This window comes from Neoarius graeffei, chromosome 12, assembly GCF_027579695.1.
Source record: "Neoarius graeffei isolate fNeoGra1 chromosome 12, fNeoGra1.pri, whole genome shotgun sequence".
Classification (NCBI taxonomy): domain Eukaryota; kingdom Metazoa; phylum Chordata; class Actinopteri; order Siluriformes; family Ariidae; genus Neoarius; species Neoarius graeffei.
The window spans coordinates 14417714-14443267 of NC_083580.1; the positions used below are offsets into that span (position 1 = coordinate 14417714).

The 25554-nt window shown below is 42.1% G+C and overlaps 1 protein-coding gene across 1 annotated transcript in view; it reads left to right on the forward strand.

Annotated features, from left to right (window-relative positions):
• The window catches only part of pnpla7a (patatin-like phospholipase domain containing 7a), an 82885-nt gene that overhangs the window by 44509 nt on the left and 12822 nt on the right, over positions 1-25554 (forward strand). The window contains exons 17-28 of the mRNA XM_060935564.1: positions 446-523; positions 697-902; positions 4764-4895; positions 5496-5619; positions 8411-8524; positions 8646-8712; positions 9884-10033; positions 10264-10327; positions 10972-11140; positions 14205-14387; positions 16127-16245; positions 18605-18761. Of these exons, the coding sequence (XP_060791547.1) occupies positions 446-523; positions 697-902; positions 4764-4895; positions 5496-5619; positions 8411-8524; positions 8646-8712; positions 9884-10033; positions 10264-10327; positions 10972-11140; positions 14205-14387; positions 16127-16245; positions 18605-18761 (1563 nt within the window). The remainder of the gene's footprint in view (positions 1-445; positions 524-696; positions 903-4763; positions 4896-5495; positions 5620-8410; positions 8525-8645; positions 8713-9883; positions 10034-10263; positions 10328-10971; positions 11141-14204; positions 14388-16126; positions 16246-18604; positions 18762-25554) is intronic.

The following is a 25554-nucleotide window of genomic DNA, read 5'->3' on the forward strand; positions in this document are numbered from 1 at the left end:
GTTATGGTGGTTCACTCACCCTGGCGCCAATGGGATTTCGCAATAAAAGTCCCTTCTTGCATCGGACCCTCCGCAAGTGACGATGAGGAGGAAGAGCGCCCATGTTCTTTTGCATCGCATTGTATCGTGTTGAATGAAATCAGCTTGTTTGCATTGCATTGCAGCAGGGCTGAATCGTATCACATTTAATAGTTGCTTCGTATGCATCTTTCAATGCGTTGGATTATTGGCAACGTATTGAAATGTGATAAAGACACACATCCTTGTGCTCTAAAGTGCAAAATTGTCATTTTGGCAGCTATTTCACATTACAGCTCCATCAAATGTACAAGAGAAGTTTATTTATTTATTTATTTATTTATAAAGTGTTGCACATTCTTCAACTTTAGTACATTCATGACTTTCAGTATCGTAAACAATATGAGTCACCTTGGTGTGTGTTTAGGACCCCAGTCTGTTGGAGGGCAGAGTGACACTGCACCAGGTGAAGGCTGGCTCTGTGGTGGCACGTCAAGGAGACCAGGTATAATCATTCTGGAACCTGATTACACAGTTTGTGCACTGGGACTGTGGAACCAGTGTTTACTTCAATTGATCTTTCAGTAATGTACCTGGGGTCTCTCTCCAGTATGTCAGATATAAATTTGTAGTTTTAAGGTGTGTGTCTGTGTCTGTGTGTGGGTGGGTGGCCTGCAGGAAGTGAGTGTGCAGTTTGTGATTTCAGGATTACTGCATGTGTACCAACGAATGATCGACCGTGAGGAGGAATCATGTCTGTTTGTGACTCACCCCGGAGAGCTGGTGGGTCAGCTGGCGGTGCTCACGGGGGAACCGCTTATCTTCAGTGTGCGTGCTCACCGTGACTGCACCTTCCTCTCCATTTCCAAAACCCATTTTTATGAGTAGGTACAAAATAAATATAAACTCATTTTGGGCATTTTTCACACTCCAGCTGAATAATTGAGTCTGTATTACAACAGCTCGCTTGGGGTGGGCACTATTATTGTACTTGGTCATGAATTTGTTCATGATGGATTACAGACTGCTAGAAATTGTGTAACTGTATGCCACTTCTTCTGTTTGCAAAAGATTGCGAAATACAACACGAGGTTGTTTATATTCATTTTTATTTAATACTGTATCGTTTCTGGAAATCAGTGTTCCTTTACTTATCGACATCGGGCAAGGATTTGGGTGAAGCCTTCCAGCCGAAACTGCTGACTGAAACGCAAACAAGACATTCTGTTTTCTTCAGCACCCCCACCACATCCTTTTCTCTTGCGTTGTGAAATTTGCAACAAGTTCTATACCAAGTTCCACCCATGCTTTTCGATGCCCATCTTTCGACTGTGTCGTCTCAGTTTCGCATATATTGTGGTTTTGGTTGACGTAAACCAACGGCCACCGTTTTATAAGTAGGTCTGATGTGCTTGCTCTGAATTTCGCACGTCAAAGGCCATCTGACGTGCCAGTTTCTTCAGTTTCGCCATAGCATTTCCGGTTGTTCGCTTGTGATATGGGAGAGGCCAGAAAAAAAAAGATTATGCTAAAAGCAGTGGTCAGATAAAACTCGAATAAAATATAGCTGCAAGCGGGGATGAGGGGCCAAGTAGCCCAGCAGGGCCGTCTCACAATCAGAGTTGCCATGGCAACTTGAGCTTATTAATATTGGACGAAATTTATGGCCTGTGAAAATTCTCTAAATTTTTTCACTAAAAGAAAATGGCTGCTGTGTTGCAGTTAAGTTGACATGACAATTTGTCGTGTCTCATCTTTGGAATCAAAGCATCATCTAACACGAGTCACCTTTTGTTCAGGGAAAAACAACACTTATGAGGCAAAAAGTTGTTTTTGCTTATTGCAGCACCCTCCAGTGGCCAAACGATAAAATGTTTTGCACATCCTCAGGAAGTGGTCCCAAGTCCATATACCAAGTTTGGTGTCAGCAAACCAAAGTGTTGCTGAGATATGCTATTACTTCCTGTTTGGTGGCTTTGCTGCTGATTTTGATTGCCACAGACAAACTGTTTTTTCAAAAATTAAAAATCCATCTTATAACTTTTGTGAGGCTTGGTCCAAAGATCATCTGTGACAAGTTTGGTGAAGATCGGGAAAAGTTTGTGGCCTTGGGAATTTATTTTTTCAAAAACCTTTTGATTGGGGGGGAAAAAAAAAAACATACCAGCCACGTCAGTTAGGTTCACATGAAAAATTGGTATTTGTCAGCCTTGAGACCTCTCACAGCATCACCAGGCACTGAATCAGGTTTTAAAGGCAAACACATCAGAAGTTTTAAGCCAAAAACACATTTTTGCCTGTTGCAGCACCCCCAGTGGTCAAATGACGCATTATATGCCCAATCTGGTTTTGATGCGTCAGTGTTGTTGAGTTATGATCCGCCTTCTGGTTTGACAGCTTTGCCACCATTTTTGATTAATGGTAATGGACAAATGTTTTTATCTCTGCCTTGGGACCTCTGAAGATACAACCACACACACAAATGACTTTTTAAGGCAAACACATCAACAGTTACAGGAACGCTGCTTTTAAAAAATTTTTTTTTTTATTCATTTCTTTATTGCGACACCCCCAGGGGTCAAATGACTCAATGTGGGGGTGTGGTTTTATTGAAGGGGTATAGAATCTGGGTATCAAGTTTGGTCTTGATATTGTATATTGGGGTGGTCCCAAAATGTATGGGAAATTTTTTTTTTTTTTTACCAAAACATTCCGACCACCCTACCATTTTTTTTTTTTTTTTTTTTTTTTTTTTACATGGGCTAAAAGAAGGCAACAAGCAAAATTTCAGAAAAATTGGTTAATGTTTAGTGGTGCCACACAAGGTTGCAAATCGGGTTAAGCCATTAACATTAGTTGGTACGTAGACTGTTGCGGAGATCTCAAACCCCCAAAAAGTCACAGTTCTAGAGGGAATATGCCACTTCTATGAAAAAGAAGAGGCAGGAAGAGTTTATAGACTGATAGAAGGTTAACTTTCATGCACTAAGGGGTTCTTAAACAATGAGCACTGATCGTAATATGCTGATGAAGTTGTGAATGTTTTTCTTTCTATGTTTTTCAGATGGCTAGCAACAGTAATACAAGTAGTACCGGTGGTGCAAAGCACAAAACCAGAAAGGACAATTATGTTTGGTTAATTGGTCCCACTTCCAAGGAACTGTCTGGGAGAAAGCGTCCTTCTGCTAGGGAAGTCCTTAGGCCAAGTTTACATTAGACCGTATCTGGCTCGTTTTCTTCGCGGATGCACTGTCCGTTTACATTAAAACGCCTGGAAATGCCAGGAAACGGGAATCCGTCAGGGTCCACGTATTTAATCCAGATCGTGTCTGGTCCGGTGCTGTGTAAACATTGAGAATACGCGGATACGCTGTGCTGAGCTCTAGCTGGCGTCGTCATTGGACAACGTCACTGTGACATCCACCTTCCTGATTCGCTGGCGTTGGTCATGTGACGCGACTGCTGAAAAACGGTGCGGACTTCCGCCTTGTATCACCTTTCATTAAAGATTATAAAAGTATGAAAATACTGCAAATACTGATGCAAATACTGCCCATTGTGTAGTTATGATTGTCTTTAGGCTTGCCATCCTTCCACTTGCAAGTGGTAAGTGACGCGCATGCCCGACATGCACTGAGATCACACACACAGTGGCTCAGTCCCAAATCACTGCTCGTGCACTCCACTCGCGCGCTCTGTGAGCTGCGCAGGGCCGGAGTGCGCACCCTCCAGAGGGCACTCGCTGTTCAGGGCGGAGTGATTTGGAGCGCAGGATGCCTGCGGAGCCGAGCGTATCCGTGTATTGGCGTTGCTGTGTGCACGCGAATCGTGTATTGGCGTTGCTGTGTGCATGCTAATCGTTTTAAAAACGTTAATCTGATGATCCGCTGATACGGTCTAATGTAAACCCCACCTTAGTGTGTTCTTTTATCTCCACAAGATACCGTAATACCAAAGGGTTTAGAAAATCACAGACAAGTAATAGCTATTGTTACTTTGAACACAGGAAGTTATATTACTGTATTGTTTGTATTAATATATGAAACAGTTAATAAGCCACATTATTTTATATTGTGTCTTGAGTGAAAATTTTAATGGCTTTGTGGCACCTCTAAACATTGTTCAATCTTAACCAAATTTCGCACAATAACTTCTTTTAGGCTATGTAAAAAAAAAAAAAAAGGTAAGGTGGTCGTAACAAAATCCTAAAAAAAAAAATTTTGGGACCACCCTATTGTATATCATACAGTTGCTGAGATATGACTTTGCTTCCTTTTTGGTGGCTTTGTCACCAGTTCCAATTGACTGTAATGGTCAAATAATTTTGAAAATCAAAAATCTGTTTGATTAACTTATTGAAGGCTTGGTCTGAAGATCACGTGTGAAAATTGGACAAAATTTGTGGCCTGTGAAAAATTTGTAAAGGTTTTCATAAACTCCAGTATGGCAAAATTGCTGTCATGGGATAAGCCAGTGGTACCTCATTTCTGAAAATCAGGCATACGGTTCAAAATCTATATGCATGAAGGCACCCCCAAGTCTGACCCATTGGTGGTGCTAAAGCACGCGAGGTGCAAACATGAAACTTGTTGAAAAGAATTAGGGGACTGTCCTCAATCAGTGTGCCAAACTTCAAAACTTTTTTACTATAAGATTCTATGTCTGTTCTGCTATAGACATTCTAGCCAGAAGAAGAAGATTAAGATGATGCATGAGTTAATTGGTCTAATTTGTTTGTGTACCAGAATCATGCGTGCAGAACCTACAGTTGTGCTGAATGTAGCTCACAGTGTAGTGCGCAGGATGTCCCCATTTGTCAGACAGATTGACTTTGCGCTCGACTGGATGGCTGTTGAAGCTGGCCGCGCAGTCTACAGGTACATCGTTAATATTCCGTCTCACGTTAATTTTCTCGTCATTTACTTAAGCTACTGTGTGCAGCTAGCGATGAGCTCCTCATGCTGAGTTTTATGTTTAACCCTTTGGTGACTGACCCCTTGAAACTGGTTCCTCCAGGAACCATGACGTTTCAGTTGTCAAGACAACGGAAAAACTAAAATACAAAAACAGAAAGATACGTCACAATGCTCTTGTGCACAAAACAAAATGCTCTTGTATTTGTATTTTAGTTTTTCCGTTGTCTTGACAACTGAAACGTCATGGTTCCTGGAGGAACCATTTTCAAGGGGTCAGTCACCAAAGGGTTTTAAGATGCTTTATTAGGTTACTTGTATTGTAGAAAAATGCTGCAATTCGTACTCTTAATATGTTGGCAGGGCTCAGTCTGCCTTCATGATCAGTTGTGAAATCCATCCAGGTTGCTGTAATTTCATGTTGTCTGTTCATTAGTGTGGCAGTGTACACTAGAATTATGCCCTCTAGTATTCTATATGAGCGAGAGAGAGTTTTAGATGTTGGTATCGGAACATTTTTAACTGAAAACTGTATTGATAAAGGTTTCTTCTGTCTTTTCTCAGGCAAGGTGATAAGTCTGATAGCACCTTTATAGTGCTGAGTGGACGTTTGCGTTCGGTCATTTTGAAGGAGGATGGGAAGAAGGAGCTGACTGGAGAGTACGGCAGAGGAGATCTAATCGGCGTGGTGAGCATCACGCATCTCTCACACGATCGGTTGCACGCTATTTTAAACCTGGATTTGAGGAAGGAAAGGAGCCAGTGTTGTTCACTGAAAAAGTACAACACCCTGTCAATAGTATACAGCAACGTGAAGATGCGCTCTCTCTCTCTCTCTCTCTCTCTCTCTAAGTATTCTAGTGCTGATGTAATTTTATTCCCTCTTGGTCATATAGGTTTTTTTTTTTTTTAATATATACAGTGGTGCTTGAAAGTTTGTGAACCCTTTAGAATTTTCTATATTTCTGCATAAATATGTCCTAAAACATCAGATTTTCACACAAGTCCTAAAAGTAGATAAAGAGAACCCAGTTAAACAAATGAGACAAAATATTATATTTAGTCATTTATTTATTGAGGAAAATGATCCAATATTACGTATCTGTGAGTGGCAAAAGTATGTGAACCTTTTGCTTTCAGTATCTGGTGTGACCCCCTTGTGCAGCAGTAACTGCAACTAAACGTTTCCGGTAACTGTTGATCAGTCCTGCACAACGGCTTGGAGGAATTTTAGCCCGTTCCTCCGTACAGAACAGCTTCAACTCTGGGATGTTGGTGGGTTTCCTCACATGAACTGCTCGCTTCAGGTCCTTCCACAACATTTCGATTGGATTAAGGTCAGGACTTTGACTTGGCCATTCCAAACCATTAACTTTATTCTTCTTTAACCATTCTTTGGTAGAATGACTTGTGTGCTTAGGGTCGTTGTCTTGCTGCATGACCCACCTTCTCTTGAGATTCAGTTCATGGACAGATGTCCTGATGTTTTCCTTTAGAATTCGCTGGTATAATTCAGAATTCATTGTTCCATCAATGATGGCAAGCCGTCCTGGCCCAGATGCAGCTAAACAGGCCCAAACCATGATACTACCACCACCATGTTTCACAGATGGGATAAGGTTCTTATGCTGGAATACAGTGTTTTTCCTTTCTCCAAACATAACGCTTCTCATTTAAACCAAAAAGTTCTATTTTGCTCTCATCTGTCCACAAAACATTTTTTCAATAGGCTTCTGGCTTGTCCACATGATCTTTTGCAAATGGCAGATGAGCAGCAATGTTCTTTTTGGAGAGCAGTGGCTTTCTCCTTGCAACCCTGCCATACACACCATTGTTGTTCAGTGTTCTCCTGATGGTGGACTCATGAACATTAACATTAGCCAATGCGAGAGAGGCCTTCAGTTGCTTAGAAGTTACCCTGGGGTCATTTGTGACCTCGCTGACTATTACACGCCTTGCTCTTGGAGTGATCTTTTTTGGTCGACCACTCCTGGGGAGGGGAACAATGGTTTTGAATTTCCTCCATTTGTACACAATCTGTCTGACTGTGGATTGGTGGAGTCCAAACTCTTTAGAGATGGTTTTGTAACCTTTTCCAGCCTGATGAGCATCAACAACGCTTTTTCTGAGGTCCTCAGAAATCTCCTTTGTTCGTGCCATGATACACTTCCACAAACGTGTTGTGAAGATCAGACTTTGATAGATCCCTGTTCTTTAAATAAAACGGGGCACCCACTCACACCTGATTCGTCATCTCATTGATTGAAAACACCTGACTCTAATTTCACCTTCAAATTAACTGCTAATCCTAGAGGTTCACATACTTTTGCCACTCACAGATATGTAATATTGGATCATTTTCCTCAATAAATAAATGACCAAGTATAATATTTTTGTTTCATTTGTTGAACTGGGTTCTCTTTATCTACTTTTAGGACTTGTGTGAAAATCTGATGATGTTTTAGGTCATATTTATGCAGAAATATAGAAAATTCTAAAGGGTTCACAAACTTTCAAGCACCACTGTATATAAAGTGTTTTAAAAAAGAAAAAAAAGCATATCAGGATTATTTCTTAAAATGGATTGTTGATCTCCGTGGCTCTAATTTTAGTGTCTGCTGCTTGTCCTAATAACAGAGCATTAGTTAATGGCTTCTTTTTCCGGGTGATTTTTCTCCCTGGCTTTCTATACATACTCTCTGCCTTCTGATTGGTTGGAGTCTTGTGCATCTCCGTGGTGATGCCCATGCTGCTAAGAATACCTGTCCGTGCTGATGCCATGGTTACATGCTGCAAAGGTTGGCGTAAATGCTTTGTCAAGAGTCACAAGGCTCCTAATCTGTTCCTAAATTTAGTTTTGTTCTACGTCATGGGCTTTTTTTAAACACACACACAAGTTTTTAATTATTCTGTTTACACGTTTATGAGAATCTGGATCTCATTTGCGGAGGCACGACACTAATTGTTTCATATTACTGCCAGTATGCTTTAAATAAACAAAATGTATATTTTTAAAACTATTAGCTTGGTCAGCAAATCATTAACTGAAGTGTAATCAGTTAAATAACTGGACAGTTTTTGACCCAAAAATGAATGATGAACTCTGCCATTTAAATAGAGATGCACAACATTTTTACCGTACGTATCGGTCACTGAGTTTCTGTCAAAGGTCAGTATTACACAAAGAAATCCTTCTTGAACTAGAAGTACAGTAGTGTTTTGATTCCTGTACTTTTTTTATGTTAACATGTAAAGATATTATGGTTATAAATTGACAGTGGTCTTAATATTAAGGTTTAAAGAAACGTATATAACATTACATTTGGTATAGAGGTTTATATGATTCTTATATTAATTATTATTATTTTTGTAATTGTTGCAAGCAGATAGTTACGGAAACTGAAAAAAATAGCAAATAGGGCTAAATTACACATGAAATGGAATATCATATTTATTTATTTTTGTGTGCACTTACACAGGTGGAGGCTCTGACCCATCAGAACAGAGCCACTACAGTGCATGCTGTAAGAGACTCCGAGCTGGCTAAACTGCCAGAGGGAGCACTCAGCTCCATCAAGAGGAAATTCCCCCAGGTACCTGACTCACTATTTATTGGAGCTTGTCCTCATTTGTACATCTCATTCTTTAATTCACCCAGTGTCTTTCCTCCTTCTTCCCCCTCCTGCACTGTCTCTATAATTATGATGATCATAGGTGGTCACGCGACTCATTCATCTGCTTGGGCAGAAGATCCTTCAGCAGGTTCATGGACCTTTAACAGGTATGTGTATCATATCATATATACAGGGTGTCTCAAAAAAATGTACTCACACTTTGAATGACGAGAAAACCTTTATTTATGAACATAGAGTGAAATGGAATAGCTTCGAATACAGAAGACAAATGTAATTGAAGAATCATGTTCGCAAATGTTCAAATTGATGACCATTATTGTCCAGACAACGCTGATAACGCGCACCAAGGGATTCGCAAACGTCACGAAACAGGTCATTAGGAATATCGTGACATTGTCTTTCAATTTCCAATTTCAATGCATCAGTTGTTCTTGGTTTGGTGCGATAATTTCCTGCCATGCTGTGATTAATTAATTACACCTGCAACACAAAAAAGGCAGCATGTTAGGGACAGTTAAAGTGTGAGTACATTTTTTTTTTGAGACACCCTGTGTGTGTATGTATGTATGCACATATATATATACACATATATATGTATGTATGTATGTATGTATGTGTGTGTGTATATATGTATGTGTGTGTATATATATATATATATATAAAAATATATAAAAAATGTGTGTGTGTGTGTGTGTGTGTATATATATATATATATATATATATATATATATATATAAAATTAATTAATTAATTATTGGGCGGCACGGTGGTATAGTGGCTAGCGCTGTCGCCTCACAGCAAGAAGGTCCGAGTTCGAGCCCCATGGCCGGCGAGGGCCTTTCTGTGCGGAGTTTGCATGTTCTCCCCGTGTCCGCGTGGGTTTCCTCCGGGTGCTCCGGTTTCCCCCACAGTCCAAAGACATGCAGGTTAGGTTAACTGGTGACTCTAAATTGACCGTAGGTGTGAATGGTTGTCTGTGTCTATGTGTCAGCCCTGTGATGACCTGGCGACTTGTCCAGGGTGTACCCCGCCTTTCGCCCGTGGTCGGCTGGGATAGGCTCCAGCTTGCCTGCGACCCTGTAGAAGGATAAAGCGGCTAGAGATGATGAGATAATAATAAAAAAAAATTATATATATATATAAAAATATGCCCAATTATAGAATGTATCCCTTGCTTTAAGAGGTTTGAAGCCTATTAATCATGGATTAATTGGCGAGTGAGTAAATCAACACAAACTCGGCAGCACTGCTAGAAATATGAGTTGCAGGACTTGATTTTGCTGCTCCGATGTGAGGATTGCTCCTGTACTTTTCCAGCCCGTAGTCTGTCTCTGCACACCACGAGCAGTAAGTGGGATGCAGGTAATCCTGCCTCCAACCTGTCCACCGTGGCCGTGTTGCCCGTGTCTGACGAAGTTCCTTTGACCGCGTTCACCCTGGAGCTGCAGCACTCTCTCATTGCCATCGGTAAGAGCATGCCTTTTCATTTACATTCAGCTGAGTTCCTGAGCCTAGTATGATTGCCTCAGCTGTTAGCGTTTCAGCATCTCATTTATACGGAACGAGCCTTTTCTATGAGAAGGATTTTCATGCATGACTCGTCTGCATTATGACTTACAAAAGGCTGTTGCTTAAGTTGCTCTAAATATGAAAAATCCGATTTCCAAGCTGCCCTTTTTTTTTTTTGGAACTGCTAGGCCCCACTCTTCTCCTGACCAGTGACATCATCAAACAGCGATTGGGTTCTGCAGCATTGGACAGGTTTGGCATCAATATGATACAGCTGTGTCTACACAAGTAGCAAAAAGAATGGATGGTGGTGGTCCAAATCAATCATTTCAGAACAAAGAATTGTCTCTAATTGCCTGTTAATTGTGTTGTCCATCAAATTGGGGGTGTGGCTTTAGTATGATCACTCTGTGACGGTTTAAAAAAAAAAAAAAAGAACAGCGTAATGTCTAAAAAGTGAAGCAACCACAGGTCTTGCACCACTACTGGCTGGCTGTAGTATATTGTGTAACTCTGCCCATCCCCGTGTGTTTCCATCTACAGTGTCTTATTCGAACAATTAGTTTTCCCTCTGCTGATCTCGTCACCTTTTTTAATTTTCCCCCAGAAATTAGTTTTTAACATTATCTTAAGTAGGAACGATGTGATTGACAGCCATGGCGACACACTGGAGTTTAGTATTAGGAGGAGGAGGATGTCTTACCATGAGTAGGTGTGCCTGACTTTGACTCCTGTCTCTACTGCACAGACTGTGACTCCAAATTTAACATTGTGCAGAGGAATTTTGGCTTTATTTCTATAGAATGAAAGGGAATGGAACCACACCGTCCATGTTTTTTACAGTCGTTCGTTTGCGCTGATGCGTGAATCAAAACCTTGATGTATCCCCCCCCCAGTGTGCACGAGTACAGGTTGTCGAGTTGGCTGGGCCAGCAAGAGGACATACATCGTATTGTGCTGTACCAAACCGACGGCTCTCTCACACCCTGGACCCAACGCTGCATCCGTCAGGCTGACTGCATCATCATTGTTGGACTTGGGGAGCAGGACCCTGCAGTGGGGGAGGTACACCTTTACAGATAAAATTATCAGACAGTATTTATAATGTCCATGCTGTTACCCCTGAAAAATCTTGTGTCCATCTGGATATGAATGCTTGAAGTGAATGCTGTGGAAATATTTCAGAAACAATGAAAGTGTAGTTGCTTTGGTTTCACTGGGGGGCCTATTAGGCCCACTTTACACGGGCACGGGGACGGTCTGAAACAAAAACGCAAAAGTCCGTTTTCGTTCTCACTTTTTTCCGCGTCTACACGACCGTTTTCAAGGAGGAAATCTGCGTCTATACGGTGACGCATAAATGTGTGGAATTCAATTGGATGTGCATGCCAGGCGGCTAGGTGGTGCTGTGAAAGACCTCCGCTATGTCTGCACGCATGCGCAACGTCTTCCGTCTTGTCTGATCTGCACATCTGCGCCGCGAAAACTTTGACTACTCTGGCTATGGTAAGTAAGAAAGTAAGTAAAAAAGTAAGAGCATACTATACCCGCCTCTGTTCATTAACGGTATATGTGCAGATTCGGTATAGATGTTCGAAGGACTCCTGGACGTTTATTAAAGCTGCCAGAGCAGCTTGAAGGTCCGTTGGATCGATGTAATCAGACATGCTCTTACTTTTTTACTTACTTTCTTACTTCCTGGGCTGGCATGTACAGTATATGACATGTATGACGTAAACGCGTACCCGACGTGAGCAGATCCGAGCAGAGTTTCGCGTATAGACCCCTTTCACTGACGTCACCCGAAACCGGAAGTAAACAGACCCTGCGCCATTTTGGAAGACCAACAAACTCGTGATTAGGGGGAAATAACGGCAGCGGTATGTGAGCCCACGAGAATAAAGTGGAGTGGCAAACGACTTAAACAAACAAATCTGAGCTGTTTTATTTATGATTTATTGGCCCAACAGTAGACTTGAAAGAAACCTGTGTGAGACTTGGCAAAAAACTGTGTATATAATGGATAAGTCTGTGCATGATCTGTGGACACTTTGAGGTAAGCAAATGCAAGAAATTCAGATTTAAAACATGCTAAATTGGCCCCAAGTTGATAACTGTATGAGGAGCAAGCCTCCCAGACTTCTACAATTTAATAATAATAATAATAATAATTTAGGATGGTTTGGGGCTTGCTTGCTGCTGCCAGGTTGGTTGTTGAGTAGCCTGACTTTTTTTTTTTTCTTGCGTGTGGTATCACTGACGCGAGGTTGTTTTTTGAACATGCCAATGCGGACAAGATTTCCCCTGATGAGTTATGACTTCAGACGCGATGCGTGTGTGGAGGTGTGGAGTCCGCGTGATATGTGCGTAAGAGAGGCTTCTCATGTGTTTGGAGATCCGCGCTCCGAGGCAAGCGCCCCCCCCCAAAGGGAAAAAAAGGGACCCCCCGAAAATATCGGCATAGTTTGAACACTGAGTGTAGGCACTGGGTGTAAACAACAAATAGTTTACAATGTCTGGGTAGCAAACAGATGGCAGAATTGGTGTCAGGTCCTCCTTATGTTTCCATTCTCCCTTGCCGCGAGTCTTATCATATGCGTCAAACCCATCAATCACAGCCAGTTTCTCCACATACCATGCCCTTTCTGCAGCTGGTAATGTACTCACATAACCAGAATTATCATCCATCGTGTCACTTTACTCTCGCTCGTACTTTGTGAGTGCATGTACTTGGTCTTCCAATATGGCGCCTAACAAAATCTCGCGGCGTGGTGACGTCATGTGAAAGGGGTCTATCGGGTAGTTTAGACGGATATGCAACGGGGGCTGTTTTTAACTTATCCACTCTGGAAGGCGTTTTCAATTTTTTCCATTTTTCAGCCTCGGAAACGCCGTCCCCGTGTAGACGAAAGGCACTTCCGATAAAATATTTAGTCGTTTTTACCCGACAGCGTCCTCGTGTAAACGGGCCCTTAGAACAAAAAATAAAGGCAGTTAAACAAGAGTGCATACAGCAGGAAGATTAAATTTGCCATTATAATGAAATGTGCAGTCAGTGTTAATCTTTCTATTTGCATAAACCACAGTAATTATGGTTGTAGTTTTCTACAAATTATCATATCCCCATGTGTGCCAAGAAAAGAAACCTGCTTGAATAGAGCTTTTAGGCACAAGATAAATATGGGGCATGTTTTGGGGTGCAGCACTTCTCAGCACCCGGCCTTTTTAAGTGTCCTATATGTTATACCAATTTGTAATTTATTAATAAATGATAAAAAGTACGACATCAGTGTATAGTTACTTAATGTTATGGACCATATGCAAGACAACCGCGAGTTGGCCTGGTGGTTAGCGTGTCCGCCTCTCGATCAGGAGATCGCGAGTTCTACTCACGGTCGGGTCATACTAAAGACCATCATAAAAATGGTACCTACTGGTGACTGGCAAGGCACGCTGCAATACAGATGCGAGTGGGGAGTCAAACTCCCACGGTTACCAGAGGACTACCCCCCCCCCCCCCCCCCCCCCACTGTAACCCTAGCTATGTAATGGGCGAGAGGCCGAGGGCTACGGAAACAAGGATCGGCACCGCCCTATGCACCACATGGCGTGGGAAGGACTTTGATTTTTGATATGCAAGACAAGTGAGTTCCTGTTATCGTTTACGTTTATAGCAGCTGTAAACCGTTATTTCTGCCCAGCCTCTCCTTTTTCCTCTCTTATGAAGTTAACGAGACAACAAATTCCGCTCGTCATATTCGCCAGCTGCGTCTTTGAACAGTGTGAAATACCTCTCGCACACAACGGTGCTGATAATTTTAAATAATTCCAAAAAAGTACACACAACTCTCATTGCAGTTTTGTTGAACCATGAAATTAGCATGGAAGTCGTGGTCCATGGCGAACGTGATTTCGAAAAGAAAAGAGCACAGGCCTGAAGCATAGATCAATATTCGGACACGTTAAACGACTTGCAATAAGAAATTGGCTTTAGTTGTCTTTGAACTTAGCCTGGTGGTTGTGGGATTTCTTAATTCCATTTTTAAAATGTAAAACATCACAGACCCTCCAAAGAGAGTCTCTCGAAACTATGAAATTCTTAACATTCGTGTCCTACCTGTGTTTCTAGCTGGAACGGATGCTGGAAGGAAGTGCAGTGAGGGCTCAGAAACAGCTGGTTTTGCTGCACCGAGAGGACGGGCCTTCACCTACGGGAACTGCTGAATGGCTCAACATGCGCAGCTGGATCTCCAGACACCTGCATCTGTCCTGCCCCCGTCGGGTCTTCTCTAAGAGGAGCCTACCCAAACTGGTAAGCCACTTGTCAAGTTGCTTGTTGCAAACAGGTTAAACTAATCCTGTGTCCGAAATCGCTCCCTACTCACTATATAGTGAGGACGCCATTTTGTAGTGCTGTCCGAAACCTTAGTGAGGATTATTTACACCCTTTATAGTGCACTCAAAGTATCCCACAACGCATCACGAAAAGTAGTGTACAACCGCTGGTCACTAACCAAAGCAATATATCCCATCGTGCATTCCGGTCGCGCTGAAAGAAATTAAGTCTCAAATTTGATTGAATAAAAGGCAGCAGCAAAGAAGAAAGGATTCAGCCTTGATTTAAAAGAACTGAAAGATGCAGGTACTTTGTATTTATTAATGTAGGAAATGCGCTCAGTATAATATGGATTTATCACAAAAACACATGCATGTATTTATTATTTTGAAAACCCACCAGCCGACTGATCCGGCACATTTTAATTGTGCGACAGTAATGACGTAAATACCAGCGCGACGGACTAGTGTCCGAAAGCGTTTTTTCACTTTTACCAATGAGCTCACTATATAGAGATCTTGCAGTCACGTGACCGGAAAGTACACAGCTGCCATCTTGTCGGTAAAAAACACAGCTGAATACTGCTGCACTCATGTACAGAATGGATCAATTTCAACCGACGGACTACACGGCTCATTTTTCTAATGAACAGAGAACTAGATATATGTCTAAAATAAACGATCTACAGATTAGTGACCCTTATGGCTTACCGGACAGAGTTTTCACGACCGTGTCAGTGGATGTTGAACTGCCAGCGGAATACCCAGACGTGTATAATTACCTCATTAACTTTCCCTCGCTGTTCAGTGGTGAAGCACTGTGTGCTTATAAATCTCTGGACAGTTATCTTTACAGAAATTCAGGATTTGTCAGCGACTCAGATGTGGCATCTTGTAAACAAGAAAATAATCCTCATTGGACGGGTAAGTCACTTAAGTATTGAGTATAGCACTGACCAGCCGATTATAGAATAAGGTAATTCCAGCTGTAATTCCAAATCGTCCGTTTTGTTTACCATGGATCTGGCGTTGGAGAGATAGAGGCTTAGCAGTGGAGATTTGACTGGCTGTTTTCTGAGCTTAGTCAACAGGCCGGCTCTGCAGCCTCGCTTTTGCTTCCGCTCCCGGCGCCGCCTCCTTCGCTTTGCTTCCGATAACAATCCACGGAGACCCCGCTGGTCTCGCTATCTCGTCCGGAATGTTGTGCATGCGATGGAAATCGCTACAAACTGTCATTTTCTGCTGGACACCAATGTCCAGTAAGTCCATACGGTTGTAGTGGATATTGAAGTCCGGTACAGACGAACAACACGCAAAAATACACACGAAAAACATAAACGTGCACAGGTATGGAGAGCTTGTAGCCGCAGCCGTTGTAGTAGAATTGTATATAGTAGGGTTTTCTAGAAGAAAAGGTAGAAGTAGAAGGCGGAAATGTGGCGTTTGACCGACAAAATGGCGTCTGTCACAATCTGGATCGGCTGTGACATCACATGCAAGTGCTCCATAGTCCTCTATGTAGGGAGTAGTGAACGAGTGAGTGACTTCGGACACAAGGTAAGACTGGGCTGTTTAGACAGTTTACTGGAGTCGGTTTGCTGATGCTTGGTCAAAATTGCGTGCTCGAAGGAGCACACAAAACCCTCTTAAACATTCGGTTTTATGTTTAAATAGCACTCAAATTGACATTTAATTATCTCCGGTGTGTGTTTTTAGAGAGAGATGTACCAGCGTGTGTTCCAAAAGCCTGCAGACCGCCACTCTGATTTCTCCCGTCTGGCACGAGTCCTGACTGGCAACGCCATCGCTTTGATACTGGGTGGCGGAGGAGCCAGGTACTTACCTTTTCAGAATAGAATTCTACTTTTAAGTCGAGGAGATTTTAAGGAATGGTAGAGTGATGCGTTAATTTTACATGAGCACGTCTTTGCACTCCTTTGTGTATATACACTATAATAAAACCAGAAAGGGGGTGTTTTTTTCCTTTTTAAATAAAGAATGACCATCCATTATCTGTAGCCGCTTATCCTGTACAGGGTCGCAGGCAAGCTGGAGCCTATCCCAGCTGACTATGGGTGAGAGGTGGGGTACACCCTGGACAAGTCGCCAGGTCATCGCAGGGCTTGACCTTGCTATAAAATCTCTTACTTGTCAGTATTTATCATGTTGTATTAATCCAAAAGAGACACTGACTACGTTTATATGCACATCCAAATCGAGCTGCTGTTGGTAATCGAGCTGAAGGTCCCAGCAGGATGCCAGAGAAATCCAATCGTACATGCACACAATGAAATCAAGCTATTGTGTGAGGTGCATTGTGCACCCGAGCCACAGATGGCGCTACACACCCCATCGTGTTGGTACACTTCCGGTTGTTGTCATGAAGAGCTATTCAAGAGTATAAACAAAGTTATCAGCAGTGTTGACAGATACTGCTGATGTTTTCCAGCCCAAAACATGTTCAAATCCGCCAAAATGCACTTAAAACCGCCTAATCTGGCAACACTGGCAGTTCCGTGTTCACAAGTTCCGTGCTCAAGCTGTTAGGCTTGCTCTAACAGACTGTATGGCTACAAACTGTCCTGCGCAGACCACTGTTTTGTAAGACAACTTATTTTGCACAATTGTATATTTTTCTAAAGTCCATTTTTTGCTTACAATTTAACTTATGTCTTAATAAACACACAAAAAGTTCAATTGTTTTTTTTATTGACATTCTTCAGATGTTGGACATCTATACACACACACACACACACACACACACACACACACACACACAAATACAGTGACTTGTTTATGTACACAATTCACAGCTATGCAACAGCTGTACAGATGTATTTGGTGATACAGTAAGTGAGCTAAATTTTAACAGTGCAAACAATGCCACAAAAAGAAAAGATTCATGCCGTTGTCATGCCGACCGAGGCTGTTGTGTTTCCCGCTTGTGGTCTCGTCACTCGTCACTTCCGGAAGGGGCAGTGCTGAAGTAAGTAGCTCGAATACGTAGCTCAATAGGGTTTACATGCACTAAGTAGCTCGGCAGAAATCGCATAATCTAGGTCGTGTAGCTCGATACCGAGAAATCAAGTTCGGTTCGATTTCAGCCGAATTAAGGTGTATACATGGCATTTTGAACTTCGATTTCAGTCGAGCAACGGCAGAAATTAGATTTTCTCTATGTGCATGTAAACGCACTGACTGACTGTGATGCAGTGCACAGTGCAGCTGAGCCAAAAATAGAATAATATTTTGTTTAATTCTGGTCAGCGATGGCATTGTTTTTCTGTGTTTGATAGCAGTCATATAATATACAGTATAATTGCATATAATGTTCTGAACGTACTAGGAGTGGCAGCAGAGTTATTAATGTACTGTTTTCAGCAGTAGAGGATTACACACCCATAGGGTTTTTAGTGCAGTCGAGCCCCATGTGTAGAGAAATAGAGGTTGCTGTAGTTTGATTGATTTAGGGGTCCAGAAGGAAGGGTTTGAGAAATTTCTGGGGAGTCACAGTCAGAGACGCACACAAAAAAAGGTAACCATAATAGATTGAAGTGCAGTATAATCTGTATTTTGCAGTCATTTGCCTTGTCTATTAATACAGCTATGCCTGAAACAATGACACTATAACAACCCTGTAATTATCTCCCTCTTTAGTCAGAGTAAAGTGTCCAAAACTTGTTCAAGTTGCTCATTAGTATAAAGCAGAACGCAACTCCCAGATGCTTTTGATGTACCCCTCTGATAGCTTTTCTATTTAATCTTTTAAGAGCACTGCCTCAAAGCCTTCCTTCACCACGGTTTCATTTTGACCTTTATGCTCCTTTTCAAGGGCTTTCTTCCTCTCGCTCTTCTCCTGTAATTCACTATTCTACCTTTTGTCATCCTGTCTTTCTTTGCATTATGCAGGAAGTGCTTAAAGGCTGTTTTTGCTGTTCTGTCTTCCTTTTCTCCCTCTCGAGATCACCTTTGTGTTTGTTGGCTTTACGCAGTGTAAATGTTATTCTGCTCATGTGCCATCGTTTTCAGCCATGAGCTTGCAGTAGGTGCATTTTAATCGGTATGGACCGGTGATGCACTCTGCACCTACAGGACCCTGATAATCAGAACGTGATTAGCCCAGATTGTTTAACATCCCTGGAGACAAAGATTGATGTCAAACGACGCATGTTAAGAATCTACTTATTCTGATAGGGGCTGCTCTCAGGTGGGTATCTTGCGAGCACTTCATGAGGCTGGGATCCCTGTAGACCTAGTGGGAGGCACCTCCATTGGTTCCATGATGGGAGCTCTGTATGCCGAGGAACGCAGCTACAGCAGGATGAGGATCCGAGCCAGGGAGTGGGCTATGGTCAGTATGAACTTGCATATTGCATAAACACTTGCATCCTACACTACACAGATCTGAATTGGTTCTGGACCAGTTGGCAATTAAAACTACGGTCGGACTAGAGCTCGCAATGCTTTACAATAGGTTATTGATGAAAAATGAGGAGTTTTGGTGACTACAGGTGAGCTAAAAGTTGTGGTCACACAGCAGGTGAACACTTGACTGTCACGCCTTCACGTGTTCGAGCTGGGCACAGCTCGAGTGGCCATGCTCGCTCACGGAGTGTGTTGTGTGCGTTCTTGGGACCCAGCCGTTATGGGAAACACCTGATATTGATTTGAGGGCAATCAGCACACACATATAAGGACGCAGTTTTCACAGAGGCTTTACGAAATATCATTATTACTGTCATGTTTCTTTCTCACCAGGTTTATGACTCTGGTTAAATACATATGTTATTTACCAACTGGGAGGTCCGTATTGTGAAATACCGTGACCGAGGTCTTGAAAGTACTGACCGAGGCCCTCTGGGCCGAGGTCAGTATTCAAGGCCGAGGTCACGGTTTGACATCGTTTTGAATCCTCATTCATGGCTGTAATGCAAATTGCTTTCTCCTCGGTATGCAAGTGCACTTCCATGGCAGGAAAAAAAAAAAACTACATTTTGCCGCCTATGTAGTCCCATATTTATGCAAAATTGAGTCATTCAGGATTCAGCCATGTTTTTGCTCGGTGTTAGCAAGTTACAGGTTTTTAGCTTTCTCCTGAAATGTTTTAATTTTGTCTTCCTCAGGGTAGTAAAACTCGCTTTCACTGTGAACACTGTTATCGCTATTAATGCTGTTCTCCTGAGAAATGCGAAAATAAATGTTGACAAAAATTGCTACTATGTTCGTTGTGAACAAGCGAATCGCCAGAGGTCCGTAACCGGGGTCCATACTGTAGGATACGGACCTGCTTGCCAGCCAATCAGAGCGCGGGATTTGATGGAAACCGGACCGTGAAAAAAAAAAAACTACTTTATGACCCTGCTTTGTGCTTTATTACTCTGACCTTGCCTCACGTTTTGTGTTTTTCAATATCGCGCCTGCTAATAATTGCTCCTTCCTGCACTTGCATCCATCTACCGCCGCGTACATGACCGAATACTTCGCAAAGTCTCTGTGAAAATAGCGTCCTTCTATGTGCATGCTGATGGCACACAAATCGGCATCAGGTGTTTCCTACGGTATAAGGGTCCCCAGCACGCACAACGCACTCTGAAGGATCTCCGAATTTAAAAAGTGCATTTACGTCTCGGCGAAGGTTAGGTTATACCGAGCCGCTGTGTTGATGTGGCTCCTGTGAGCATCGGCGACATGGATTCAAGACAAACACATCTCCAAGAGGCTCAACAAAGGTTCCCCGAGCGTCGGGAAGTATTCCCAAACCCATATGCAAGTATTCGCCGCTTAGTTTGCCAACGAAAACATCGCCACCATATTTCAAATCAGGCTACGACATTTTTGGCCACTCATGAGGTGGAGATGCACCAAAAATCAACATCTGCCGTGCATCACACAATTGGTGGTGATGCTACGAGTTTTTCATCCCCAAGTATTTGCAAACCCATCGCGAGCTATAGTGTGACCAGGGCCTTGCGTTTGCTGGCAAAAACAAAAAGATTGACCATAAGTCAGGGTGTCAATACTGAATTACCCGCTTGTGTGGCTTGACTTATTCATGATCCTGACATTGAATTAAGTCAAATTTGGAATGGAAGAAAAATACGCTCACCATGGTAGAAGAGATGATTGGCAATAAGATCAGAGAGATTGGAGCTTTCCAGCTTTGGAGGACAGGTCACCTGCATCACCAACTGTAGTCACAAAGCCTTTGAGCAGGTGGCTCTGTATGCTGCACATGTAATGCATGAAACGCAAAAAATAAAGTCAGAGCCTAATCTAGGGCGTATAATGCGCGTTTTTTTATCTGTCTGTCGCACATCCACTTTTTGGGCACGAGAGTGATATCGCGTATCTATTCATTTTGTCGCGCATTTATAAGTAGAGAGCGTGTAGTCGCGTTTTACTGAATCTTGTATCAATTTGTCAGCACCAGCTAGCAAGCACTGCGGTAAATATAGCGTTGTTTACACACCAATCGGAAAATATCGGAAAGGACCAAAGTATTCCGAATGGTTTATTTAGCGGGTAAAACAGTTCTGTGAACTATTATATCATTGGTCACTGAACCGGAAGACAGTGTATCTCAACCAATCGTGTGAAGTGTTTTAAAAATACCCAAAAGCACATGGCATATCGTTCTGTCTCATCCAAACATAACATTCAGACCCTCCAGGATTTTGCGATTTGCAACATCAACGCAAATTCAACCAATCCCCGCGAATTCAGGGCGGTGTTGCAATTCTAACCAATCACCGCAACTTTCCCGCAAATTTGACCAATCGTTGGCGTCGTCTTGCGGTGACATCGACAAACTACCTTCCGCCTTACTTCCGTGTATACGTTCAAGAGAAGCAGCATGTGCGCAGTGTTGCCAGATTGGGCGGTTTTAAGTGGATTTTGGCGGCTTTTGAACATATTTTGGGCTGGAAAACGTCAGCAGTATCTGGCAACACTGCATGATGTGCGAGTCAGTGTTTTATATAGGCTTAAATTCTGTTACTGAAAGTGTTATGTTTACAGTGAAGCACTGTGTGCACTTTATTATTATTTTTTTTTTAACTTAATACAAGAAATTAATGGATGCCAACATTTTTGCCAAAATGGTATTTTATTTTCCATTGTTTAGGCAGCTTCAGCATCATACTGTGAGATTCTGTTCAAATTGTTTTTTTTCTTCTATGAAGCCTGAGCCATTTATTTTTAGTTTATAATTATTGTTTAATTTAGTCTTCAGGAGAGACTGCCTGCACACAGTACTAGTATTAGTGTTTTTTTTTTTTTTTTTCTTACATGAAAGCTGAGGCATTTATATTATATTTTAAGGTAAATTCATGTTGTGCTGTGAGGTTCTCTGCACTTTAACTTTTGAACCAACAGGTGCATTTGGATAAGTAAAGCCTATTTTTCTGCATTTTTGTAGTCCTGGTAATCTTACACATTCTACATGATTGCTAGTTTTTTTTTTTTTGAGTGATTTTGTTTAATTTTTCTTGTTGAAAGTTAAAATTAGTATTATGTTAATGATATTCTAAAAGTAAAGATTAATAAAACTGTTCTGTTTATAGATGTACAGTTAGGTCCATAAATATTTGGACAGAGACAACATTTTGTGTACATAACCACAATGAATTTTGAACAAAACAATTCAGATGCAGTTGAAGTTCAGACTTTCAGCTTTAATTCAGTGGGTTGAACAAAATGATTGCATAAAAATGTGAGGAACTAAAGCATTTTTTAAACACAATCCCTTCATTTCAGGGGCTCAAAAGTAATTGGACAAATTAAATAATTGTAAATAAAATGTTCATTTCTAATACTTGGTTGAAAACCCTTTGTTGGCAATGACTGCCTGAAGTCTTGAACTCATGGACATCACTAGACGCTGTGTTTCCCCCTTTTTAATGCTCTGCCAGGCCTTTACTGCAGTGGTTTTCAGTTGCTGTCTGTTTGTGGGCCTTTCTGTCTGAAGTTTAGTCTTTAACAAGTGAAATGCATGCTCAATTGGGTTGAGATCAGGTGACTGACTTGGCCATTCAAGAATATTCCACTTCTTTGCTTTAATAAACTCCTGGGTTGCTTTGGCTTTATGTTTTGGGTCATTGTCCATCTGTATTATAAAATGCCGACCAATCAGTTTGGCTGGATTTGAGCACACAGTATGTCTCTGAATACCTCAGAATTCCTCCGACTGCTTCTGTCCTGTGTCACATCATCAATAAACACTAGTGACCCAGTGCCACTGGCAGCCATTCATGCCCAAGCCATCACACTGCCTCCGCCGTGTTTTACAGATGATGTGGTATGCTTTGGATCATGAGCTGTACCACGCCTTCACCATACTTTTTTCTTTCCATCATTCTGGTAGAGGTTGATCTTGGTTTCCTCTGTCCAAAGAATGTTCTTCCAGAACTGTGCTGGCTTTTTTAGATGTTTTTTTTTTAGCAAAGTCCAATCTAGCCTTTTTATTCTTGAGGCTTATGAGTGGCTTGCACCGTGCAGTGAACCCTCTGTATTTACTTTCATGCAGTCTTCTCTTTATGGTAGATTTGGATATTGATACACCGACCTCCTGGAGAGTGTTGTTCACTTGGTTGGCTGTTGTGAAGGGGTTTCTCTTCACCATGGAAATTATTCTGCGATCCTCCACTGTTGTCTTCTGTGGGCATCCAGGTCTTTTTGCACTGATGAGTTCACCAGTGCTTTCTTTCTTTCTCAGGATGTACCAAATTGTAGATTTTGCCACTCCTAATATTGTAGCAATTTCTTGGATGGTTTTTTTCTGTTTTCGCAGCTTAAGGATGGTTTGTTTCACCTGCATGGAGAGCTCCTTTGACCGCATGTTTTCTTCACAGCAAAATCTTCCAAATGCAAGCACCACACCTCAAGTCAACTCCAGGCCTTTTATCTGCTTAATTGAGAATGACATAACGAAGGAATTGCCCACACCTGCCCATGAAATAGCCTTTGAGTCAATTGTCCAATTACTTTTGGTCCCTTTAAAAACAGGGTGGCACATGTTAAGGAGCTGAAACTCCTAAACCCTTCATCCAATTTTAATGTGGATACCCTCAAATGAAAGCTGAAAGTCTGGACTTTATGTCCATGTCCATTATATAACTATAACCTGAATATGTTTCAGTAAACAGGTAAAAAAACAAAATTTGTCAGTGTCCAAATATATATGGACCTAACTGTACTCTTGAAAATATCTACCAATGTATTACTTATTTTTCTGTCCCCACTAACTGGAACAAATGAGGGATATTTTTACCCATGTTAATATTTTCTGTCCCCTGTTTCTACAACTAGTGAGGGATCTGTCCCCTATTTTCAAATTCCTAGATTAGGCTCTGAAAGTGAAATTTATTTTTTATTTTTTTTTATTTATGGTTGTCTTGTAAGGTCTAGGTTTGCTCCCAAGAAGGTATCTAGGAGATGACGAGCTGGCCCCTTTAAGTGGAGGAACACTTGCATTCAATGAAATGGAAGTTAAGGCACGTCACTCGTACAATGACCGTGCGTCACTCATGCGTCTTGCTGTCATTGCAAAAAGCCCCTACTAGCCGCGCTGCTGACTTGGTTCAGGTGTACAAAAGGAGTATGGGTCCCGTACGTAGTGTATGCGTTCTTTATTTGTCGCAAGACCCGTAGAATTTGCATGTACAGGACCAAAAGTCTCCACGGCCAGTCTGCGACCTTCTACGGCGCTGAACACACGCAAGTCTCAAGCATGGTTTTGCCAAATTTTTTACCGTAGCAGCACGTACAGCGGGTTGTGAGGTGAGGCTTTATGTAGAGAAACGGTGCGCTTCTTTTATGATACCAGTTTGCAATAAACAAGGCAAAATAAAACAATTAAAGGGCTGATGACATGAACATGACTCTATGCAATTTCTTAAATAAACTATACAACATGGCAAACATGTTAGATTTCTGTTATAATTACATGAAAAGAAGCTGTTGTTACGCAAATATCCAACTTTTAATTGCACAGCGCAAGAAAACTGGGTCCGTGGCTCGCGGCCATGTTGTGACGTCAGCGGGAGAACACGCTGCGGTTCACTGGCTGTTCTACTCAATGGAAACGGCGCATGAAAACGCCGGTGAACACTCTAGTGCTAGCTCTTCCTCTTCTGGGAGTCTAGAATTGTGTTGATCTCTTCCGAATAGAATCTATGATAGCCTACCCTCTTTACCCTTTGCCTCTCGTTGCTAGGCGGCAGTTACATGAAAGCCGCAAGCTTTCACAAGCAAATACATGATTGATATCACGCCGACTTTATGATTTACATTTATGATTATCATGTAGAATCTATAGCTCTACGTACCTTTATCTTATGTTGTTTCACAACACATGTTCTGACAGGAGGACTGTCTTTGGATCCGGCATAGCTACTAGTAGACCCCCTCCGGAATACTGGCAGTGTTGCCAGATTGGGAGGTTTCCCGCCCAGTTGGGCGGTTTCAAGTGCATTTTGGTGGGTTTTGAACATATTTTGGGCTGGAAAACGTCAGCAGTATCTGGCAACAGATACTGCTGACGTTTTCCAGCCCAAAATATGTTCAAAACCCACCAAAATGCACTTGAAACCGCTCAACTGGGCGGGAAACCTCCCAATCTGGCAACACTGTGTAGGCACTGCTGATGGTAGTAACACACGTTTGTGCTGAACTGAACACCCAAGAGATTCTTTTAAGCTGGGAAGGGTGTCAAAACAATCCAAATCGAAGTGTTCAGAGCACAGGACGGATGTTGGTGAGGGCTCCCACTTGTCACGAGTGCGCCTGACTTGCTTCACCCACTTCGCATGCAGCTCGGGATCTCTGGGAAACTTGAATAAACTTTACCCCATCCTTGTAGGTTTTGGAGCAAAAGCCGGCAACACAACGCGAAGGCATAATAACTATGTATGTATGTGTGTGTGTGTGTGTGTGTGTGTGTGTGTGTGTGTGTATATGTATGTATGTATGAATGAATGAATGAAACTGAACACCTGTCGCATCAACAACAAACTGGTAAGTTAGGAGGAAGGTTCTTTCGCTGACGTCATATAGCTCCTCCTCTTCTTTCGTCTCCTGGGTGCTGCAGCCCCGTCAAATTTGCCCAAATAGCCGCGTTTTTTATCATAACTTGTAAAATAGGCGCC